Genomic DNA, 20,942 nt, shown 5'->3' with positions numbered 1-20,942 from the left:
ATCAAAACAACACTAATTCATCAGCATAGCAAGAACTCCATCAGAGCTGCTATGGACTTCTCTAACCACTGTCTAGACAGAAAAAAACGTGCTATCAGACAAGTCCAGTTGCAAACCTCTGCCAGCAAGAGAGCTGTGCTCATGATGCTGGAGGCTCAGCACACCCCATAAGCATTAGGGAAACTACAGAAAGTTTATTGATTACAAACAAAGACACAATTACCTTGTGCTAAGTCAACAAAAGTGTTTATCTGTCACGGTGATGAGGATGTCAAGACAATTAGAGAGCAAGACAGTCTTGGATTGACTGAACACGCCTGAGTCTTCGCTGTTGCTGCTCCCTGCAAGGAGTGATGATAGGTGACAAACACCTGTATTATCCCTGGAATATTTTCACTCCTCATATGCAAACACCACCTCATCAACTGCTCTACCAATTATTGAACACAAGACACAAGAAAAAAACATTAATTTTGGAAGTTTAAGCTCTGTTATTCTTACCTGGAGACCACACCAGCCCTAACCCTGCATGACTGGGCTCATGTGAAGGACACTGCCCGGTCAAGGCAGAGTGAGATCCCTGGAGTCATCCCTTTAAAATTCAGATCCTACACCTCCCCTGAAAGGGGGACACCCAGCTGTGACCAAAGGTTGTGCTAACTCTTGCACTTAGTTATCTACAGGCCACCATGTCTCTTGGGCAGTCAGGACAAGAGACCAAGAGAAAGGGGTAATTCCCATTCACACATGGCAGAAAAAATCTGGGAAAAGGTAAGCCAGAGAGCCAAAAAGATAATACATTCCTGGAAACAGAATAACAGAGAAAGAAAACCAGTGGTAACGGCCACAGTAAGTAATGACTTCCTTGCAGCCAATGTATTACACCAAAACAAAATCAATATGAGGGTAGGCCCAGAGATTAGAAAATTAAATCAGAGAGTTCAAGGAATAATTAGTATTAGCTTTGCCTTTTTTTCTTCCTTTGTTTTTTTTTTGTTTGTTTGTTTTTGTTTTTTGTTGTTGTTTTTGTTTTTTTTTTTAACATGGAGGGGAACACTGTTCCCTTTGAAATGTTGCTTTCTAAGCCATTTCCCACGTTTGGTATTATAATTTGGGATTCATTATGGAATCATATATACCTATTAAGTGAAATGTGAAAAGGGGAATTCGGGAGGTGTAAAGAGGTTCTCATTTTTTGCACTTTGCAAGTGCAGATTCCTGGGAGGGCAGAACAGTGACAGAGCTGTCTGCCAGCCAGGAGGGCTTCTTTCAGAAAAGCTACAAAATAGATTTCTACTAGTAATTTTGAACAATACAAAATCTTCTGCCTTCGCAGCAAAAAGCTGGGCTTGCAGCTTTCACACACCTCTGCTGGAGAAGAGGAGAAGAGGTCCCACTCAAAAGCAGGACAAACCCCTGCCTTTCATTAAAGAAACAGGGCAGGAGCATTTACCACCAGGAGTGCCAGTGGTTTCCAGAATGAGAGCCACCCTGCGCTTGCTAGGCAGGAGGTGCTGACACATACGCCTTGCTGCTGTCCTAACCAGTGACCCGATTCCTCTGCCACCATCTGCTCCTGGCTCCCACCGTGCCCCCAGTCAGCAGCCCATCCCCTTTGGTTTCTGACTGGGCTGTGGCTTCTTCTGCAGGTTTCTTAATACTTCCTAAAGCCCCAGGGAGATATTCTTGTTCTTTTGCAAGGCGAGCGAGGCGGTAGATGTCCTTTCTTCCTGCAGTTTATGTCTACAGGATAAAGCTGGCTCTGAGCTGTGCTTTGCAGAGAAGCATTACTAAAACATAAGAAAAGCACTCTGTGGAGTACTGGCTACCAGCCTTCAAATCAAGTCTGTGCTCAACCGCCTGATCAAAGCAAACTCTTCTTTCCAGGCATGATGACCTCATCTTTGATTACCTTCTTCTATCAGGAAATACACAGGTGTTTTGCTGATGTGGAAACCTGAAAATTATTTTATTTATTAATTTTACTCTGGGTGCCTGGCTGAAATCCCAGCAACTGGGGTTGCTCAAAATCTTCTTCAATGCAAGATGGACATAAAATTGGGGAAGCAAAGGAGAAAGCTGGTGGTGTTAGTTGTCCATAAGAGCATTTTTATAAGGAACCAAAAGCTAAATAGCTAGTTCACTTTATAATCTAAAAATTGCATCTGCAGTAGTAAACAAAGACAAGTCAAGGCTTGTTCTCCATCCCTGCGGGTAAGCAGCTGACCTCCCTTCCCCACTCTTCCCCCAGGCAGGATTGCTTCCTGGCTGCTGTCCCCAGCCAGGGCTGTCCCCTGAATGCCCAGGCACCAGCTGGGATGGGGTGACCAGGGAATCTGCTAACCAAGACAGAGGAGGGATACTCCTAATGTTTGAGTTCATACCCTAGCCAGTTTATAGAGGCAGTCATCTGCTTTTGTTTTCAAGCAGAGAGACTTCAGCGGGCATTTTGCACTTGCTGAACCTCCCAGAAATGGGATGGAATGACATCTAAACGTGGGAGACGAGAACTACAGGAGAGGAGAAGTGACATGGAAGTCCTCCTGGAAGAAACACCCACACAAAGGAGTTTGTAGCACAAGGAGCATGAGAGTGCTCTTGCTTGTGTGGCTGCAACAAATCAGTGTATGTGAGGGGGGCAGAAAGAGAAGGGAACTGGTGGTGGGGAGGAGGCAGTAAACAGAGGGGAAGGGGGACAAACTGAGAGTAGAGCTGCTTGAAAAACATCTATCCCTGAAGACAAATGTAAGGGTTATACTTAATGAGAACTCATTTAAACAAGTCTGGCTAGGGATGACCCGAACAAAACAGGAAGAAGAAAAAATAACACACGAAATCTGGAGACAGGGAAATAGAAGAAGAGACTTAAACAGCAGCAAAGAAATAAAAATGTCAAGAGGGATGAAGAAACCACCGGTCTGATTCTCCTTTCCTTTGCAGTGTTTGCAGTAATACAACATGGATGGAGTAGATCTGTATCTGATGGAGATTCTCCTTGCCAGTGTGGACCAGTGGTTTTATTGGATCTAGAGGAGTTTAACAGAGTAAGAGCCAGCCAAGCTGACTTTTGGGAACAGGAGGAAATGTGGGATGGTAGCAGGAGATCAAAGGCAGGTCCTTTTTGACTGCAGGAACTTCTTACTGTTCAATAAGTCCCCCAAAGGCAGGAAACTGGTATCTAATCCTGTCTATTACATTTAGCTTCTTTGGGAAGCCATATACCATGTTGCCACGTACGTGCTAGGTGAAGAAATGCAGATATGAACATGCACTGTACATGGAAAAGATAATTTCCAGGCTTTTTCAAATATCATACACCTCCCGAGAAGGTTAAGGCTGTCATGACTAGCTGATTGTTTCACATATCCCTTTTAACAAGCTATTTCTAGAGGCAACTGTTAGAATGAACTGCTCACCGCTTGGTTTCTGTGGGGAAAAATAATATTTTTAACTTTTTTTTTTTTTTTTTTTAAACAGAAGCATAAGATGTTTAGGATTAATGAATAATGTATTAAATTTGTACCACCTGGTCTAATGTTTTTAACATTAAAGCCTTGCTGTTCACTCAGCACATGCTAGGAAGAACTCTGTTGTCATTACCCTTTCAATGACATCCAGACAACTCACATAGTGACATTAATAAAAAGGGACACATTTAGTTGTACCTACCTTTGTACACTCTTGTCCAATTAAATTTGACTCAGTGTCTTCTAGATTTTTAATAACCACCTGGCTATTAACAAGAACTTAACCACTGACAAAACCCTACTTCCACTATTAACCAAGGACAGGTGTAGTAGAAAGAAATGAGCCATATTTCTGCTGATGCCTACTGTATTAACAGGGCTGCAGTTTTTATTTTGAAAACTCAGCTTCTCTCCAATCCCCAGACTACAACCAAATCTTAACAAACAATCCACTACTATCACCTTCACAAATAAAATATATATATGCACATATACACATGGTGGATCCTATTAAAAATATTTCATTTCGTCAACAGTTCACATAATGGAGTCAATGCTTAAGCAGTGTTTTTAGAGAAATATCTCCGACTTGGAAACACAATTAGATCAAAAGGCATAAGGATGGTTTCAAAGGGGCAGGTTGATTGAGCTAATGGATTAGCACTCTTCTTCCTCCATATTTCTAAGTAGTCTCACTCCCATGAAGGTTAATGGGAGATAGTTTCATGTTCCCATATATATATACCTACAGAGGAGCACTAGCATTACTATCAGATTTATTCCTCTCTGATACATCCCAGTGACTCATTTGTAGACCAAGAAGCAATACTTCTACCAATTAAAGAATCAATTTTACCAATTAAAATCTGCACCAAATGGCAAAATCTGCCACAGCCCACCAATGAATCTGATTTGGGTTATTGTTTTTGGGAATTTCTTATTTCACAGATGAAAAAAGAGCCTTAGTCCAATTCTGTTTTCAGCCTCCTTCGAGCTGCACTAGAAGAGAAAGCTTGCTCCCCCTCTGTATGCCAACTTTTAGTAGGATTTTGGCTGTTTGTATTTTAAAAGATATACCTTTCTGTGGAGGGGTGTTGCAGGGAAAAAATTGGCAGATTTTAGTAGATATTTAGCATGGACACCATATAGTACCTTGAAAACAGGAACTGAACACGTTTGTCCCCTAATAGAAGATGTGTGCTCAGATTTAGTCACCAAGTGCCAAAATTCAACTCTTCAGCAGAAACAACTGAGCCTGTGGCAGGGTACAGAAACTCATAAATCTGGAGTGACAGACGGAAGCAGATTACTTTTTAGGAGTATATTTTGAAAGTAGTTCCTTGTCCCATCTCTTCTCAGGTGCATTTCCCTCACATCTCTTGGGCAAAGCAGCTCTGTATCTCCTGGCTTTGAACGAATTCCACTTAATCTACCATACAATGGCATTTTTGAAACCCAGCAGTCTTTGATGGTTCATCATAAATATCCTGAGGTTAACTCCCCCAGACTTTTCCACACAAGCATCTGGTGTTATACATGAAGGTAGGATATATCTACTCAATAAAATAAATGATAGTAATTATGTAAGCACTTATAAATTACACAAGTTTTAAAGCCTGGAGTCTTAGACAAAAGGTTTGTCTTTAAAGTAACCCATATGTGGATGTAAGCTTTCCACCCCTGCTAGCAGTCATCAGAGGCAACTGGACTAATTGATGGTTGGTGTAAGGATTTATCTTTTTGATTCATCACATGATGCTATCTGTTTCTGGTGGACTTTTCATTACTTTTAAGGATGTTTAATACTTAAGTAGATATAGCCAGATGTTTGCTCAAAAGCATGAGCTACCTGAGTGCTTTCCTTCCCAGACACTGCTCAAGCAAGGATCGATAATGGGGAATACAAATAGCAAAAATGGCTTTGGACTAGGCTGGTAGCTGCCTTGAAAAATACGAAGGGAGAATCTGGGAAATGTGCTGGGGTTTAACCACTTTCTTCTGAGGTTTGGATTCTCCAGCATTACACTAAATGTACCTGCTGCCAGCCATAAACACACATCAGTAGAAACAAAAAGGATGGTAACGTGCTGACAGTTGTTGTGACTGTTTTGCTTGTGCCCCCAAAAGTGCTTATTCATGTATTCTAGGTTGCTCCTCTGCAAAGCTGCATGTGACTTGAGAAAGAAAATTCGCCTCCCTTATATAAGTGTCCAAATTGATGAAACAGACTCAAATGACACTTCCACTTCTCTCTAATGATCCCTTGGGCTCCCTGGCTTCTTCTGGACCCTCTAACTCTCCAGCCCCCATCTCCAGTATTCCCCCAGCTCTCATTATGGCTCCCGCAGCTTTCTGATGATCCTGCTCCTCCACAGTGTCCCACACGCACTCCGCTCGCCGCTTTGCACATTTTGTGTGTCCTGACAGTGACTGTTCCTGACATGCCTATTCTTGCCTGTTTGTCTACTGGACTTCTCAGCTGATGTAATCAAAACACAAATGCACATTTCCAGAATGTTGGGAACTGCTGAAAGAGCAGATAAGGTGAACAGCAGCATCCAGGACAGAGAGAGCAGAGGGAAGGCAGTGCTCATGCAAGACTTGGGACAACCACAACTTTTACTTTGAATCTCCTCTGGATGCACATTTCCCTGAAAAATGCTGTTCTTCCCCAGCTTTATATAGTTGCATCTTATCCCATTTTCCTTCCATTGTGAAAGAAGTGGAACTGGCGGGCCCCAAGGAGAGTACCAGTTTGGCAGTAGAAGTACAGTACACAAAGTCGAGGACATAGACCTCTACTGTCGTTTGAAAATTAAAAACCTAAAAGCTAAAATGGTGTCACTTGGGCTTGTAATACTATCTCCCCAAACTTGCTTTAATTTCCAGCTAGCAGATCTAACCTAGTATTTACAATTAGAAGGCACATAATATTTTAAAATTCCAGTTCATTTATATTAATCATCAGGTGCAATGCAAATACTACATTTCCCTCCAAGGAGATTAACCTTTATTCACAGAGTGAATGTCTTAAGTGGCCTCCATGAATAAGAGCATGTTTGTCATTAAATGTAAAAATAATTACTTGAATCAGGGCATCAAGTCTCACTGCAGCTCTTGAGTTGTATATTCCTCTAGGGACAGACAGAAAAACCCACGAAAATGGGGCTTTGGTAGCTCTAGATTTGTACGTAATTTGAAAAGAAAATAAGAAGATAGCTGGAAAAGTGTTATCATATGTCATCCCTCTTCCATTTTAGTGTATTTATTGGCACAAGAAATCTTGATGAATGAGGCCTCATTCCTTTAGGGTAAAGCAGCCCTTAATCACCCTGTAAAAAGCTTCATGGTCTTGAACCCACCTGGTGTAATGTTTCATGTCTTTTAGAAGCATCAGAGTCTTGATGTAGCTTCCTTCAGTGACAGTCCCATCACATCAGGCAGAAACACAAGTCTCATCTGAAGACCTTCTTTGGCCATCATAATATGCTTTGGCTGTCTGTGCTCTTGAAATGTAAAATTATAATCCACTTTCACCTAGGCCTGTTAGATGTTATTTTGCTATTACTTGTGATTTTACCACAAGAGACGGTGATAGTTCTCTATATCCATTTCATTTAAACAAAGAGAAAATCTGACACATTACCATAAACCTCTCTCAAGCCCAGTTGTGGTCTGCTGAGAAATTTGCAGTGATGGAGGTGTATCTGTATTGGGTGAGACAGGACTTTCTGGCTACTTCTACACTAATAAATTAAATGTGCCTAGGAACGTTTTCTGGCACCAAGGACAAAGGCAAAATATCATCTTGCTCCCTATTATTAAACTTCTTCATACCCTGTACTGACCACAAACTTCCAGCTGGGATAGTCCCTTGCCTGTGAAACTCCCATACAGCCAGTCAGCTGATGGATTCCCACAGGGTGGGCCACCAGTTCTCCTCCACAGGTCAGTTCTTTCTTTCTTGCCCTGCTGCAGAGACATGTCTTTGATAGAACAGCCCTGGTAATGTGCCATTTTATCAACAGAATTTGGCTGCTAAAGATCAAAATAGTGGTGAATGAGACCTAATGAGGTTTTCTTGGCACATGACCAGTCTGAGAGTCCACAGATTTTTAACCTGAGGGAGATGTAGCAGCACTTCCCTAGAACATCTCTTCAAGGAACTTCCTCCACTGACTTGTAGGAAAGGTATGTAGGGAGAGGCAAACCTCTTTTTTTCCAAGAATGAGGCATTTCAAAAAATCTGTGTGTCACAATCATGGGACATGTTAAAACAGAAAAAAAAAAATCCATTAAGGCTTCCTGAGACGTGGAAGCAGAATAAAAGGATGGATTCCAGGTGTATCTGACTATTTCACAGAAAAGTTTCCACCGAGTTTAACCAAAGTGGGCCAGTTCAAACCTCATCCAAACCATGCTGAGCAGCTCTGCTGCCAGGCAGTCAAATTACCGTAGGAAGACGGGACCCTGGAAAGTCCTCTTGGGTCACCAGGTCAGGCCCCCTGATAACATGGATTATTTCCTTCACAAACTAGTCAAGCTCCATCTCACACGTTTCTGGTTTGGGGCTAGTCAGTCCTGGAAAGCCCTCCTGAACAAACTCACTGTGCTGATAGTCAGAAGCCTCCTTTCCAGTCCTAGCCTAAAGGTACCTACAGCGATTTATACTCCCTTGATTTGGGATGAGCCATATCCTGTCTCTTAAGCTCTTCTCCTCCCATGCCTAGCTCTGCATTCCCCTCATCTCAACTTATCAATGTCTACAAATATCTTAAGGGCGAGTGTCAGAAGGATAGGGCCAGGCTCTTCCCAGTGGTGCCCAGTGACAGGACAAGGGGCAACGGGCAAATGAAGTTCCACCTGAATATGAGGGAAAACTTCTTTACTGTGAGGGTGACAGAGCATTGGCACAGGCTGCCCAGAGAGCCTGGGGACTCTCCTTCTCTGGAGATATTCAGAACCCTCCTGGACACAATTCTATGCAACCTGCTCTAGAAGAACCTGCTTTAGCAGGGAGTTGAACTAGATGATCTACAGTGGTCCCTTCCAACCCCAACCATTTTATGGTTCATATTATCATACTTTGCTTTTCCCAGTAGTATTTAATCTTTCTTGAGCACCAGGCATTAATGGGGCGTATTGCATATTCAGTATTGCAGATCGCTGTGCAACAGCATTCATACTCTCCTTTCTCCTCTAATTACCTTCCCTGATACCTATTAGAATCTCATTCACTTTTGTAATAGGTGCAATGTATTGGTGTATCGGTACGTCGCACTGGCTCAATCAGCCAGAGTGATATGTGCACGGAGACAGCTACAGACTTCGCCTCCCAAGACTTCAGGAATAGAGTTAGGTACTTTTAGGGGTTATTAAATCTGATGTATTTTAGATGTCTTTTTGGGTAAGATATTTTATGACTTCACAGACTCCATTAACTAGATCTGACTACAAAGGCATCTCCATGCAATTATCTCAGATGCAGATGTCCACAATGACTGATATGTATATTTTTATTATCCTCTCAACCATTTTTTGTTGGTAAGCTACTTGGTCATAACATAAATTCTTAAACAGGGCTGAGTACATGACCTTACACTTTGCATTTCATAATTCCATGCATCACGTATTAATTCAATGATGATTCAATGGTTATGCAATCCTTCCTACAGCATAACCTGATACTCTAGAAATTGGTGGTGCTTCCTACCTGTGTTCTCAGAAAATGTCACTAATATTTTCTAGAGTGAATAGTATTTCCATGGACAGTTGATAAAAGGAAAAGCCTAGTACTGATCCTAAAAGAGCACTTCCAGCCCTATATTCCATCTTTCAGGAAAATTTGGAAGATGTCACTTCCCGGGTTACAGACTCAACATCTTGGCATGCTTGTGACTCCAGAAAGACAAAATCCACCATAGAAATGCAGCAGGGAATTACCAGCTTGTGGAGGATTGGGGAACGGTGGTGGATTTGTCATGGAAGTACTAGGGGATGTGTGTAAATCAGGCAGAAGTGAGACAACAGTGGTCCAGAAACCTGCAGCCCTGAAACTCTGTTAGCTTGGGTCAACACTAACTGATGCTTTTTGGGTGCTTCCTATGTCACGCACAGCCAAATCGGAGCACAAAGACAGGGAGTGCTTTTCTGCCCTGTGTCCAGCTGCCCTTCACTTGGTGGCATTTCAGGAGAAGCTGCTAGAAAACAGGCTTCATCCAGATGGCCGGCAGAAGAATAACAGGGTGGCGTGGCCAGCATACGTCACGCACACACGATGAGGTTGGAAGGTTGTTGCGTCTGTGATTGAAGTGTCAGTTTTATTCATGCACGTTGTTAGCACCAATTACATGCAATTGTCCCCTGAGAAGTGGCTGGTGTTGTGCTCGACTCTCACATCGGCTGACCCGGCAGAGTAGGGGGCACCAGGGACTGGCTCGCTACCCAAATCCCCCTACATCTTCTTAATAATTCCCGTCTTGGTGATTTTCCTTTCTAACCCCAGTAATACAAACATGTGTAGGAAATATGTTAAGCCTTTTACAAAACTAAACAGTAAGCACAATTATTCAGTTAGCAATTTCAGCAGCTCTTCCTTACAAATGAGGGAGAAAATATTTTATTATCTGGCTGTTCAGCTTTGCCTTCCAAAGCAGCTTCAATGACCCTAAAAATGCCATCTGACAGCAGTAGCACAGTCTTATTGTGCAAAACACGGTTACATAGCACATAATTTTCTAAATGTGTTGTGAAGTTTAGATCTTCGAAGATGACTCAAACATCAGCTGACCAATTGCAAACATCATTTCATGTGGCACTGCACTGGTCCAAGACATTGTCAGGATTTATAAAAACAAACCAAAGATTTAAGATTTACTAAAACTCCTTTCAGAAACATGAAGTTGCCCAGGGCACTTACAAACTTTCCTGGCTTTTCTTTCACCATTCCTTTGAATTTCTGTTAGTGGGGCTTGGTAAGACCTGAAAACCAAACCACTGAACATATCACAGAATTACAGTGGCTGTAACTCTCCCAGCACCAGTTTGCAGCCCTAACAGTAGTTAAAGAGCGTGTCTGCTCTCTAATGCTTAGCCTGCAGCCGGGGAAGTGACCACAGTCACTACCATAAGTACTGGCAGATGTGACAGATAAAGGTGTTCAATTTGGATGGGTGTGCAGATGTGCTACACTGGGAACAACACTTCAGGATTTCCCTCTGTGCCTTCAGAGACGAAGAAAGTGTTCAGAGTCCAAAGGAGATACAATCTCAGGATTCTATTTGTCTTATCAGAACGGACTCTTGAAACAGCAGAGGAACAAGGATCTCAGTGATTTAAAAGAGAAACATTTCTGGCAGAGATTACAGCAGAGTTATAGGTAAAAGATTTAGCACTCAACTCCTTTTGTTTTAAAGAGCTTGCGGTGCTTTTTGGCTACCACAAGTTTTGGGTCTGATGATGTACAGCAAATAAGTGAGTTTGTGATTTCAATCCTCTCACTGAAGAAAGGAAGAGTTTTGCTGATGCCAGAGGAGTAAGATGACTTTCTCTCTACCTGCTAACCAACATCATGAAATCTCTGTGTAACACATCTGATACTGGAGGAGTCCCATGACTGAGAATCTGCTGTTCTTTTTGCAGCTATGAATAAATTATTATTTATTTATTGTGATCTGCAGACACTAATTATTCCTATTTACCAGCCATTGTCTCATGCTTACAGAAATGCTGGCCGAAAAGGATAAAGCTAGGAATTTTTCTTTCAGCTGACCAGTAACTCCAGTTTATCCATGCTGACAGAGTTTTTCAAGATCTGGTTTTACATCTGGGACAGACTTTTTTGAGCACTGAAGGTTAAGTATGTGTAGTTAATGTTAACGCAACCTCTGCTGAATCAGATTTTATATTTAACAGAACTTACACACATTTATGAGTGTGACAATCTAAGGGCATCAGCTGTTGCAAATTCACATCCTTCAATAATCCATGAATATTCTAAATGCTAACATTCTCCCCAGAATTTACCACATATTTTTAGGTTTCATTATCATACACAATCCATTGCTTAATGGCAAGGGGAGATTAACTTTCTGGATCTCAGGCTAAACTCCCCAGAAAGATTTGCAGAAAGTAATAATTCACCCCCAACTCCTCTAATCACATTTAGTTCCAAGAAAAATCTATAGAAATGGGATGTTAGGGGAAAAACTCAGAAGTTTTAGGCACTTTCTGAGAAATCATGGTTTAATCTTTTGACTTTTATAAAAAAGCCCTATAAAATATAATTTGCTCTTGCAATCAACATTTTCAGTGCAAAACTGATTGTTAACATATAAATCAATGTAAACAAAACAACACGCTCTGTTTTCCTACCTCTTTCAAGAATTTTTCTATCCCAGCAGCTGAGAACCAAAACACTGGGTACTTAAAAGCACAACCACTAAAAGCAATCGGTAGCAAAACCCAACATTTTTTGTAGCAGCATCTACTATTAAACAACTCACTACATAAACAGTAAGCCCATTAGGGCTGCAATGTCAAAGATGCTCTGTAAGCTGAACAGGCAAAACATTTCCACGAGGACTGCAAGCCAGCAAAGCGCTCCATAAGATGTCAACAGGGAAATACAATTCAGTCTTAATAGGTTCAGAGCTTATGTAAGCCTTGCTTATAGGATAGTCTATTAAAAAAGCAAGCGAGCTAGTGACATTACTGGAAACACAACCTGCAGCTTCCTAGAACATGCAGAATAAAGACATTCAAAACTCCACGCAAAGTCATTGTGCTGGCTGTAAGGTTCGCGTGTTCCGGACCAAAAATGAAAGGAAATAAAACCATCTCCCAGTATAGTGACAGCCGAGGTGATACTCACTCCTGTATAGAAAACAGATCTGGAAGCCCTTCAGCCCCATGAATGGCTTAAGAAATAAAATCATTACAACCAGCCCACGTGCCTTTCTTCTAGTAAAACAACATCTGTTCTGCAAAAAACAGTAAAGCCTTCATTCCTAATTAGTTATGCAGTGCTAGCAATTTTGTATTTGGGGTATGAACAAGTTTTTCTAGGTGACAACTTGATTCATTGAATTAAAGACACGTAGCAATGTGAGATTTGCTATTTCTGGATAAAAAAATGGTACATCTGCACAACTGTAAGGAACCAATATATTGATAATAGCCTTAAACATTAATCACTGCTCAAATTCAAGCAGAGTTGCTGCAGAAAGCTGTTCTGCTCAGATTGGAGAGGAGCTGAAACAAGCTGTAGCTGCAAAGTGAGCTGCAGCTCCCTGACTCGGTAACCACCAGGCTGTCCTGGATAGCATGGCTTGAGGTCTTGGGAAAGTGAGATCTAGCTAGCGCTTCCCATCCTGGAAAAAAACTCCTGTGGTAACACAAGGCAACCACTCATGTGCACAGCAGGGGTTGCCTAAACCCCTCACAGCCACGGATGAGGAGCCCCTGCGACGCCGCTGACGCGCTGAGCTTGTGCAGACACAGGCTCACGCACCCTTGCCTTGTACATAAATGAGGCGTCCTCTCAAGAGCATCAAACTTGAATTGGTGAACGCTCAGGTGAGACCTCCACCACCAAGACTAAAGAGAACTAAAGGGACACCACTGGATCCGGTGGGTGCTGAGATCTCTTCTCCCCCCACCCCCTTCTCCTCTTCTCTCACTCTTTATGGAATAATGACCAGATCTAAGCAACAACGCGGCACAGGACTTGCTTATCCAGTTAAAGTAATCACCACTGAGACATCGTACCTAACCACGTCTTGTATTTTGTATTACTAAATCATAAAACTGGTTGGTTGGTGTCATTCCACTTTAATTCAGTCCAAGGGTATCACGAACTAGGTTGTCAGTCCCAACTGACATCCTAAATGACTGCTTCCAGGTCACAACACACACCCACCATGAAAGGGAGAAAAAAACATTTTGAGAACTCACCACCAGGTTTCCTATCACCATGACCAACAAGAAGACGAGAAGGCACAGTGGCTGCCCAGCTACCTCCATGCAGTCCCACATGGTCTCAATCCACTCCCCACACAAAATTCGGAAGATGATGAGGAACGAGTGGAAGAAATCATTCATGTGCCACCGTGGCAAATTGCCGGTTGTACTTATCTTCTTCACATTGTCAATGTAGCTTTTCCCAAAAAGCTGCATTCCTACCACGGCAAAAATAAAGACGATGATTGCCAGCACAAGAGTGAGGTTACCAAGGGCACCTACTGAATTACCAATGATTTTAATGAGCGTATTTAAGGTCGGCCAGGACTTTGCCAATTTGAAGACTCGCAGCTGTGAACAAAACATAAACAACAGTGTCAGTTCACAGAAGCAACAGACATTTCAGCCAATCAATTATTAAAGTGGTTAAAACATGAAAGATGTTAAATACCCCAGTGTGTGTGATACAAGGTGATTTTAGCTATACCTCCTATTAACCTCACTACGTCTATTAATAAAATATCAGTTGGGCTTCTTGGATGGGAATAAAGTTTTCCAGAGCTATGTTCTGTCTTGCTGGATGTGCTTTTAGAGGCTCTTTCCCCCAGTGTCATGGTGGGGAGAGGATGGAAGGAGGAAATCTCAGGTCTTAATATTTTCTTTTACATTGCTTTTCCTCCTCAAATTAAACAGTCTGGCAGGCATCTGGTGGGATGGGGTTTCGGGCTTGATCCCACAAAGAGAGAAGCAATTCCTCTGTGTTTCAGAGCAAGCCTCAGCCAGATGCTATTAGTTGTTAGCTCCCAGGGTGAAAATCACCTCTGTGCCGAGGATCACGCAGTCTATGCACAACCCACGTCCCACTTAAGACCTATTTTAAGGATGTAAATGGTGCCTAACCCTTGTGCTGTGTTTTCAACTGAAGGATTAATTTCAGGTCTACTGAAGAAGGATTGATCAAAAACTGACAGGAGACCCTCAGCACCTAACACCAGTGGTGAAAAATTTGCATTTTTGAGCAGTGCAGAGAATTTTTGGGGAAAAAAAAAAAGCCTTCTGTTAAATGTAACCATAAGGGTTTATTTTCCTGGTCTTTCCAAGTTGTGAAGCCACATCATGGCCAGAATGATTAGCATGGACATCCTGGTACATGAAGTGCAACACAAATCTCAGGCTGGCAAGGAAACTACTTTTCTGTTCCAATATGTCAACAGTCTCTCATTAATAGAATACCACTACCCTGTGCATAACAAAGGAGCTGACAGCTAAGGAGTTCCCGTGAAAGACAGATGCTATGTTATGCTGATCAGTTCTAGAAAAAAAAAAATAAAAAATCACTCTGTGAATAATTCAAAGACATTTTCTTTTGACAACGTTTAAAAGAACAGTGGCATGTTTATAACATAATTTAGGAATAACAGCTTCTAAAACAACAAGTTACTGGCTCTTGCATTTCTTGGGCTATCAATTATCTGACTGTGCTAACAGGTGTACAGGTATAAAATGACAGATTTCTATTACAAATTGGAACTCAAACATTTTAAGTGTGCTACAAGTACCTGGCACAGCTAGAAGGAATCAAATTATGTTCTCATTTACCCTGATGTAAATCTGGAACAATTCCATTTATCCTGCAGCCTGTAATTAGTGTCATGTACTGTTCATCAGTTTGTAGCAATTAAGTCTTTATCGGCAGATGCGTTTTTAAGAAAATATGTTGTATTCATGTCAGAGTTTATATGTAATAAACCAAGAGGGGTAAGAACAGAATAAGACCATTACCAGTCGAAAGGAGCGTAAAACTGACAGGTTTCCCATGCTGGACAAACCCAGTTCCATCAGGCTTAGAATAACAATTATGCTATCAAAAATATTCCAGCCCTGCTGAAAATAGTAGTAAGGGTCAAGGGCAATTACTTTGAAGATCATTTCTGCTGTGAAAATCCCAGTGAAGACCTGCAGAAAGAAAATATGAAGTCAAAGCAACCTCTTCAGCACACCTTACTTGCAAACTTTCCGGTAATGGAAGTGAACACAGTGGATAGACATTTTACAATAATACTTTCTTTTTCATAGGTGATTCTTTAATCGCTATTACAACTTCGTCTAGTCTTTTTACAGTAATATTTGACACTGCTGTAAGCTTACATTGACATCTGGGTTCAAGCTCTGGATTGGAACATACGTTTCCATCTCTTTCCATCATCTGCGTAATCCCAGTGATAAAAAAGAAAGTGTAAAGGTGCCTTTTATTAAGGTTAAATCTATTAATTTCAGTGGAGAAACCCAAATGAATGGAGCATGAGTGTTAAGGGGTATTTGGGCTGTAGCATATGTGCTGTATTATCCCTTTTTATTTTGTTATCATTATCAATACCAGGGCAATGCAAGCCTCCAGTCATTCTGAGGTTATTGCTGGCAGCGGAGGTGATTAGAAACTCTAATTTGAGTCCTAGCCTGGTATTTTATTTATTATTTTTTTTTACAAATAGTCACAGCAATTTTCTTTTCATAGCATCCCGGGAACACATTGCTTATTTATGACCCAGTTCAAATGTCATATGGTGGAACTCCTAATTGGAACATTTTTCTTTAAAACAACATATAAATATTACCTATGAGGCAGAGGGAGAGGGAAACAGAAGGCTGCTGACAGCAGATTCAGTTTTAACACATTCCTGCAAAGTATCTCAGAGAATCAGATCTTGTCCTTTCGTCTGTCCTCCTTAAGTAACAGTTTAAATGCACAAAGCCAGGCTACAGTCAACTTAAAATGACAAAATGTGGGCACCAAGTTCTTCATATACAGTTTTATTTTCATTCCAAGTCCCAGCATAAGCTGCACAGAGTTTCACGTTTCTGAAAAATTCTCTATTCTATATGTATATTAAAGCACATGGTTTTCTGTGAAACAAACAACATTAATGCACTGTGTTGGTAAAAAAAGAGAAGGGAATCCAGAGCTGACATATCCATAACATACAGTCAAGGAGAGATGTTTTCCTTCCAATAAGCTGAATATTTGCAGCATTATCCTAGCAAAACCGATCAACTCTGAGCAACAGAGATGAGAAACCCATTGAGATGTGGAAGGAAAAGTTATGATTATATAATTGTGTTATTAAGGAATAAAAATAGTCATAAGCCTGCATTTGAGGAATGCCTGACTTTACTCTGTAATGCTTCAGGAATAAATTCTTCCAAGTGACCATTTAACACAATTCCTTATGTAAAATACCTTTTCTTTCTCATCAAGAAAATCATACCTTGCATTGCAGCAAAACCTTAGGCTATAACAACATCCCATCACCACCTCATACCAAGAACCTAACACAACACCCTGTCTCATATTTCTATCTACCCAACAATTTCTGAATCACAGTGGTCAGAAATACCAAAGATTCCCACCAGAACGCTCCAATTTCCCTTCGGACAGAGAACAAGACAAAACTGGATGTCTGTGAAATTGTATCCAGGGGACTGCCTTAAAAACCACGCTACCACGCTGCGAACATTATGCAACCGTCTTGCTGAGAAATGACTCAGGAGGATCACTTTCTTTGCCTGAATCATTTGAATCAATAGCCTTCTGAGAAAGAAATGTCACAGTAAGAAAGCAAAATGTCTGAGCCTTCTTAAAGGCATCAGGAATCATATACGGGTACCAGCTACGAATTTCAAATGGCAGTTGTCAGGTTGCCGGCACCTGGTACGCGGTGACTGCACTTGTCCAGGAGGCTGGATATTTAATATGATCAAGGCTGGAAAGGAAACAAGTAACTTAAGATCCCACCAGTGCCAAGCATGACACTGCTGATTTGGAAGACTTTGCCTTAAAAAAAAAAAAAAAAAAAAAAAAAAAATTATCTATAATTTCAGCCTTTTAGGTTTTAATAAAGTATCATGGTATCTGAAGTTCAAAAGGAAAAAAATATTGGGGGAATCTTGCTCTATCTACCCATTATTTAAATGGTGCCACTGCATAGGCAGATGAACGACATAAAGATGTACATGAGCTTGGCTGTCCTGATCATATTTGAAAATGTTGATTCCTGTAACTGATGAACTAAAAAAGTCTGAAGGTAGCAGATGCTGCGTGAAGTAGATAGACAATTAGAACGGGAGATCTCCAATGACTGGCAGCAGACAAAGAATTGCTCTTGGAGAAAACGCAACTATATTCTGCTTTCATTCTTTCCTTTCTCTCAGAAACATTTGTTTTGAGGAACAAATGCCAAAGATCTGCCCTTTTTAATATTTGGCCCCATTTAATGCTAGTATAATCACAGGAGGGTTAGATGCAATGGGAAGGTGACAGCCAGCCCGCGCAGGGGCAGAGGAGGGGTTGGCAGCCTGCGGCTTAGGGTATGCAGTCACCTGGCAGCCTGCCCTGGGGCTGGGACTCCCTTCACTTGCACAGGAGACTGCAAAAAATGTCATTTTTCATTACTAATGACTCTGCAAAATCCTCCGCAAAATGGAGATACCTTCCTCTGACCTGCTCTACTCGCAATCAATCCAATTATGGAGGTAAGTAACTATGTAGTAAGGCTGGTGAGAGGGAGCTGGGATGGTCTGGCCTCTCACAAACCCATCCTGGGATCTCAGGGGAAGGGGAGTCCCATGCCATCAGCCTGCTACAAAAAATATTAGCAAGCTGTTTTGCTTATTTTACACTTTAGCTTGAAGAGGAGAAATAGCTTTAGGCAGTGCTGAGAAACTCACAGTGAGATTTATTTATTCATTTATTTATTTATTTTTCAAAATTGTGCAAAATTTGCTTTGCAATTCTTCCCTCTAGTCATTGTGTCTCTTGCCTTGTTGGCACTTGGCACAGTCCTGCTCAGCCCCAGCAGGTCTGCAGGAGCTGTGCTGGCAGGAGGGATGCCAGGGGCTAAAGTTTCACTGCCTGTGGTCTGCAAAGGGAGAAGCTGATCCACCAAAAGCAGAGCAAGGAGCAGACACATTTACTATCCCAAGTGCCAGGTGGAGAAACAGCAACGTTGCCACCTGCTCTGGTGGATACTGGGTCCGAAGGAGTTTTTTTAAGTCATCTTAGAAGGCTAACAAATCGTTGAGCAACAGCAAGGAAGGCTGGCTGCAAAGTAGAGCTGGATGCAGTCCAGTGAGATGACTTTCTGAGCTACCCTTATCTACTGCTTTCTGCAGAGCGTAAGAGCATGGGTTTGAAGCAAGAGAGACCCGAACAGATTTTTGCTCAGCACAACAACAGAGGGAGATTTGCCAAGACACAGCAGCTGAAAAACTGGAGACTGGTCCCACAGCCTAGGAGAAGCAGCTCAACCTGGCCAAGGAGGCCTAGAGCTGAGAATAACAACGACAGGGGTAAAGAAAAAAATGCATATATGATGTACCAGATATGCTAGGACTGATTGAAAAAGCCTGATTATTGCTACTACCCACCTAAACCTGCCAGCGTAGGATGCCTCTCACTAAAGGCAGATGTCGCATCTGTGGTGTCTCTGCATACTCCCACTCTAGTCGATGGTCACTATAGTCACTGGCCTCCAGGACATAGTTCACCTTATCCAAAAGTAAATGTCTTTAAAACATCACATAAATCGTGCCTTGAAATTGTCCATTACTCTCCACTGACTTCAAAGGGAGACAAAGGCAACTGGCTCAGAGATTCCTGCGCTGTAAGTATCTAAAGCTGGGCAAGGTGAATCCCACTTTGAGATACTGCAGCCTTCGTTTTTACAGAAATAAAGGGATTTTTTCATCTCCACTGTGACCTTCTCAATGCAAACTTAGCAGCATCCACATTACACGTTACTCCAGATATACTTATGGTATTACAGAATATCTCTGCTTCTACCACTAGATGTTAGGGGCAATTCCACCACGCCATAGCTAGATGGCTTGTGCCTCTTCCAGTACGCACCCTTCTAAAATTAAAAGGATTTTAAACACTAAGTTTTAAAGCAGTAAACCACAGTAACTTTCAAACATAAACTCAGAGAAAGAAGATTAAAGAAAAAGCTTCCATTTTGTACTAACTGCAGAATTTGAGTGGCCCCCTGGGGTAACAAATTGTACCGCATCGCCTCTGGAAAGGCTTTTCTGCTGTCCCTGCAGTTTGGCTGCAGATCTGTCACTCTGCTTTTCCTTGGAGAAGTGCAGTCTCTGCTTACTTCGCAGCTCTATCCCCGGCTGCTCCAGCCTGCACATGGAGAGTTTCCCCTCAAAGCATCAGTCACTCTTTGCTCCATGTCCCCTCTGCCTGGGGGCTTGCATGGGACCCAGCATACACTGCTGGGCAAGGCAGGGAGGCACAGAGGGACATACAAGGACATACAGAAAATGTACCATAGGCACCTTCCTGCATACATATCCAGCTACAATCAAACACCACTCTATTTCCCTCCAAGATCTTGCCTTGGGTTTTTTTGTAGTTTGTTTGGGTTTTTGTTTGTTGTTGGGTTTTTAAAAGTCACTATTAGTCACAAAGAACTGCAGCCTTATCATTGCTTTACCAGAAATCCCAAATAAACCTCATTAACCTTTCTCTTATCTTGTTTCCTTAAACAGATACAAAGTAGATAACTATCAGGAACAGCCCAGAAACATGGCTTTAATGGTTACTAATAACATTAGAATATGTCAGTTTAATAAAAATAGACCTGTGTCCTTCATTCATTTTTCTTCACCCCTGGAAAGAGGTGACTACGTGGACTTGCTTGACATGGGTTTACAGTTGGACTCTATGATTCTAAAGGTCTTTTCCAGCCTAAATAATTCTCTGATTCTATGACATGTCATAGGCCAAGCAACGCTGAGAGCATATCAAAATAGGGTCTTCCCAAACGGCAGCTAAAACTTTAAAAAGTGACAAACACATCTCAGGTAGCACTTCAAGTTTGCATTCACTTACCAGATTGCCTATGTAAAGCATGTGGTCAAACTCTTTCGTCATTTTATAATGCTCCAAAGCCATGAAAAGCGTGTTCAGCACAATGCACAGGGTGATGGTGAGGTCGGTAAATGGGTCCATTACCACAAACTTGACAAATTTCTTGATTAAAAGCCAAAGTGGGCAGCAATCCCAAATGAGAAATTTAACAGCAAAGTGGTTCCAGCAGGGAGGACATTTCTGGTGTGATTCCTCAAGCTCTAAGTCACAAGCAGTAAAGTAACAGTCAATTCACACCGAGTTATATGACAAGAGAACACTTAAAATGACTCATAACATAGAGGAAGACCCCTGAATTACCCCAAACTTTTTTTTAGGATAAAAGTATTTTTTTCCTAATCGGCTGGCAAACTACACACTTCGGGGTTTTTTGCCAGTTGATCTGCACTTAGTAGACAGTGACCTATTCTGAAAGTAATAACCTTTTAAAAGTGTTGCAAGCATAAAGGGACAATCACACTAAATATGTAAAGTCCAGTATTTTTTTAATATATATATATATATATATATATCTCCTCAGATTTTTACTCTGTTTTCCATTTTGCCAAGTTCAAATGGATAAGAATACAATGCCTTCATTT

At 41.6% G+C, this 20,942-nt stretch overlaps 1 protein-coding gene across 3 annotated transcripts in view; it reads right to left on the bottom strand.

Annotated features, from left to right (window-relative positions):
* LOC119147250 (sodium channel protein type 5 subunit alpha-like) overlaps nucleotides 1-20,942 on the bottom strand; it is a 217,113-nt gene that overhangs the window by 81,780 nt on the left and 114,391 nt on the right. For all 3 annotated transcript variants that reach the window (XM_037385963.1, XM_037385960.1, XM_037385962.1), the window contains 3 exons: nucleotides 20,323-20,561; nucleotides 15,210-15,383; nucleotides 13,422-13,778 (listed from right to left, as the gene is read on the bottom strand). In XM_037385963.1, the coding sequence (XP_037241860.1) occupies nucleotides 13,422-13,778; nucleotides 15,210-15,383; nucleotides 20,323-20,561 (770 nt within the window). The remainder of the gene's footprint in view (nucleotides 1-13,421; nucleotides 13,779-15,209; nucleotides 15,384-20,322; nucleotides 20,562-20,942) is intronic.

This window comes from Falco rusticolus, chromosome 4 (assembly GCF_015220075.1).
Source record: "Falco rusticolus isolate bFalRus1 chromosome 4, bFalRus1.pri, whole genome shotgun sequence".
NCBI lineage: Eukaryota > Metazoa > Chordata > Aves > Falconiformes > Falconidae > Falco > Falco rusticolus.
Note: the sequence above shows the minus strand (reverse complement) of the source record. Positions and strands in the feature narration are given on the sequence as shown.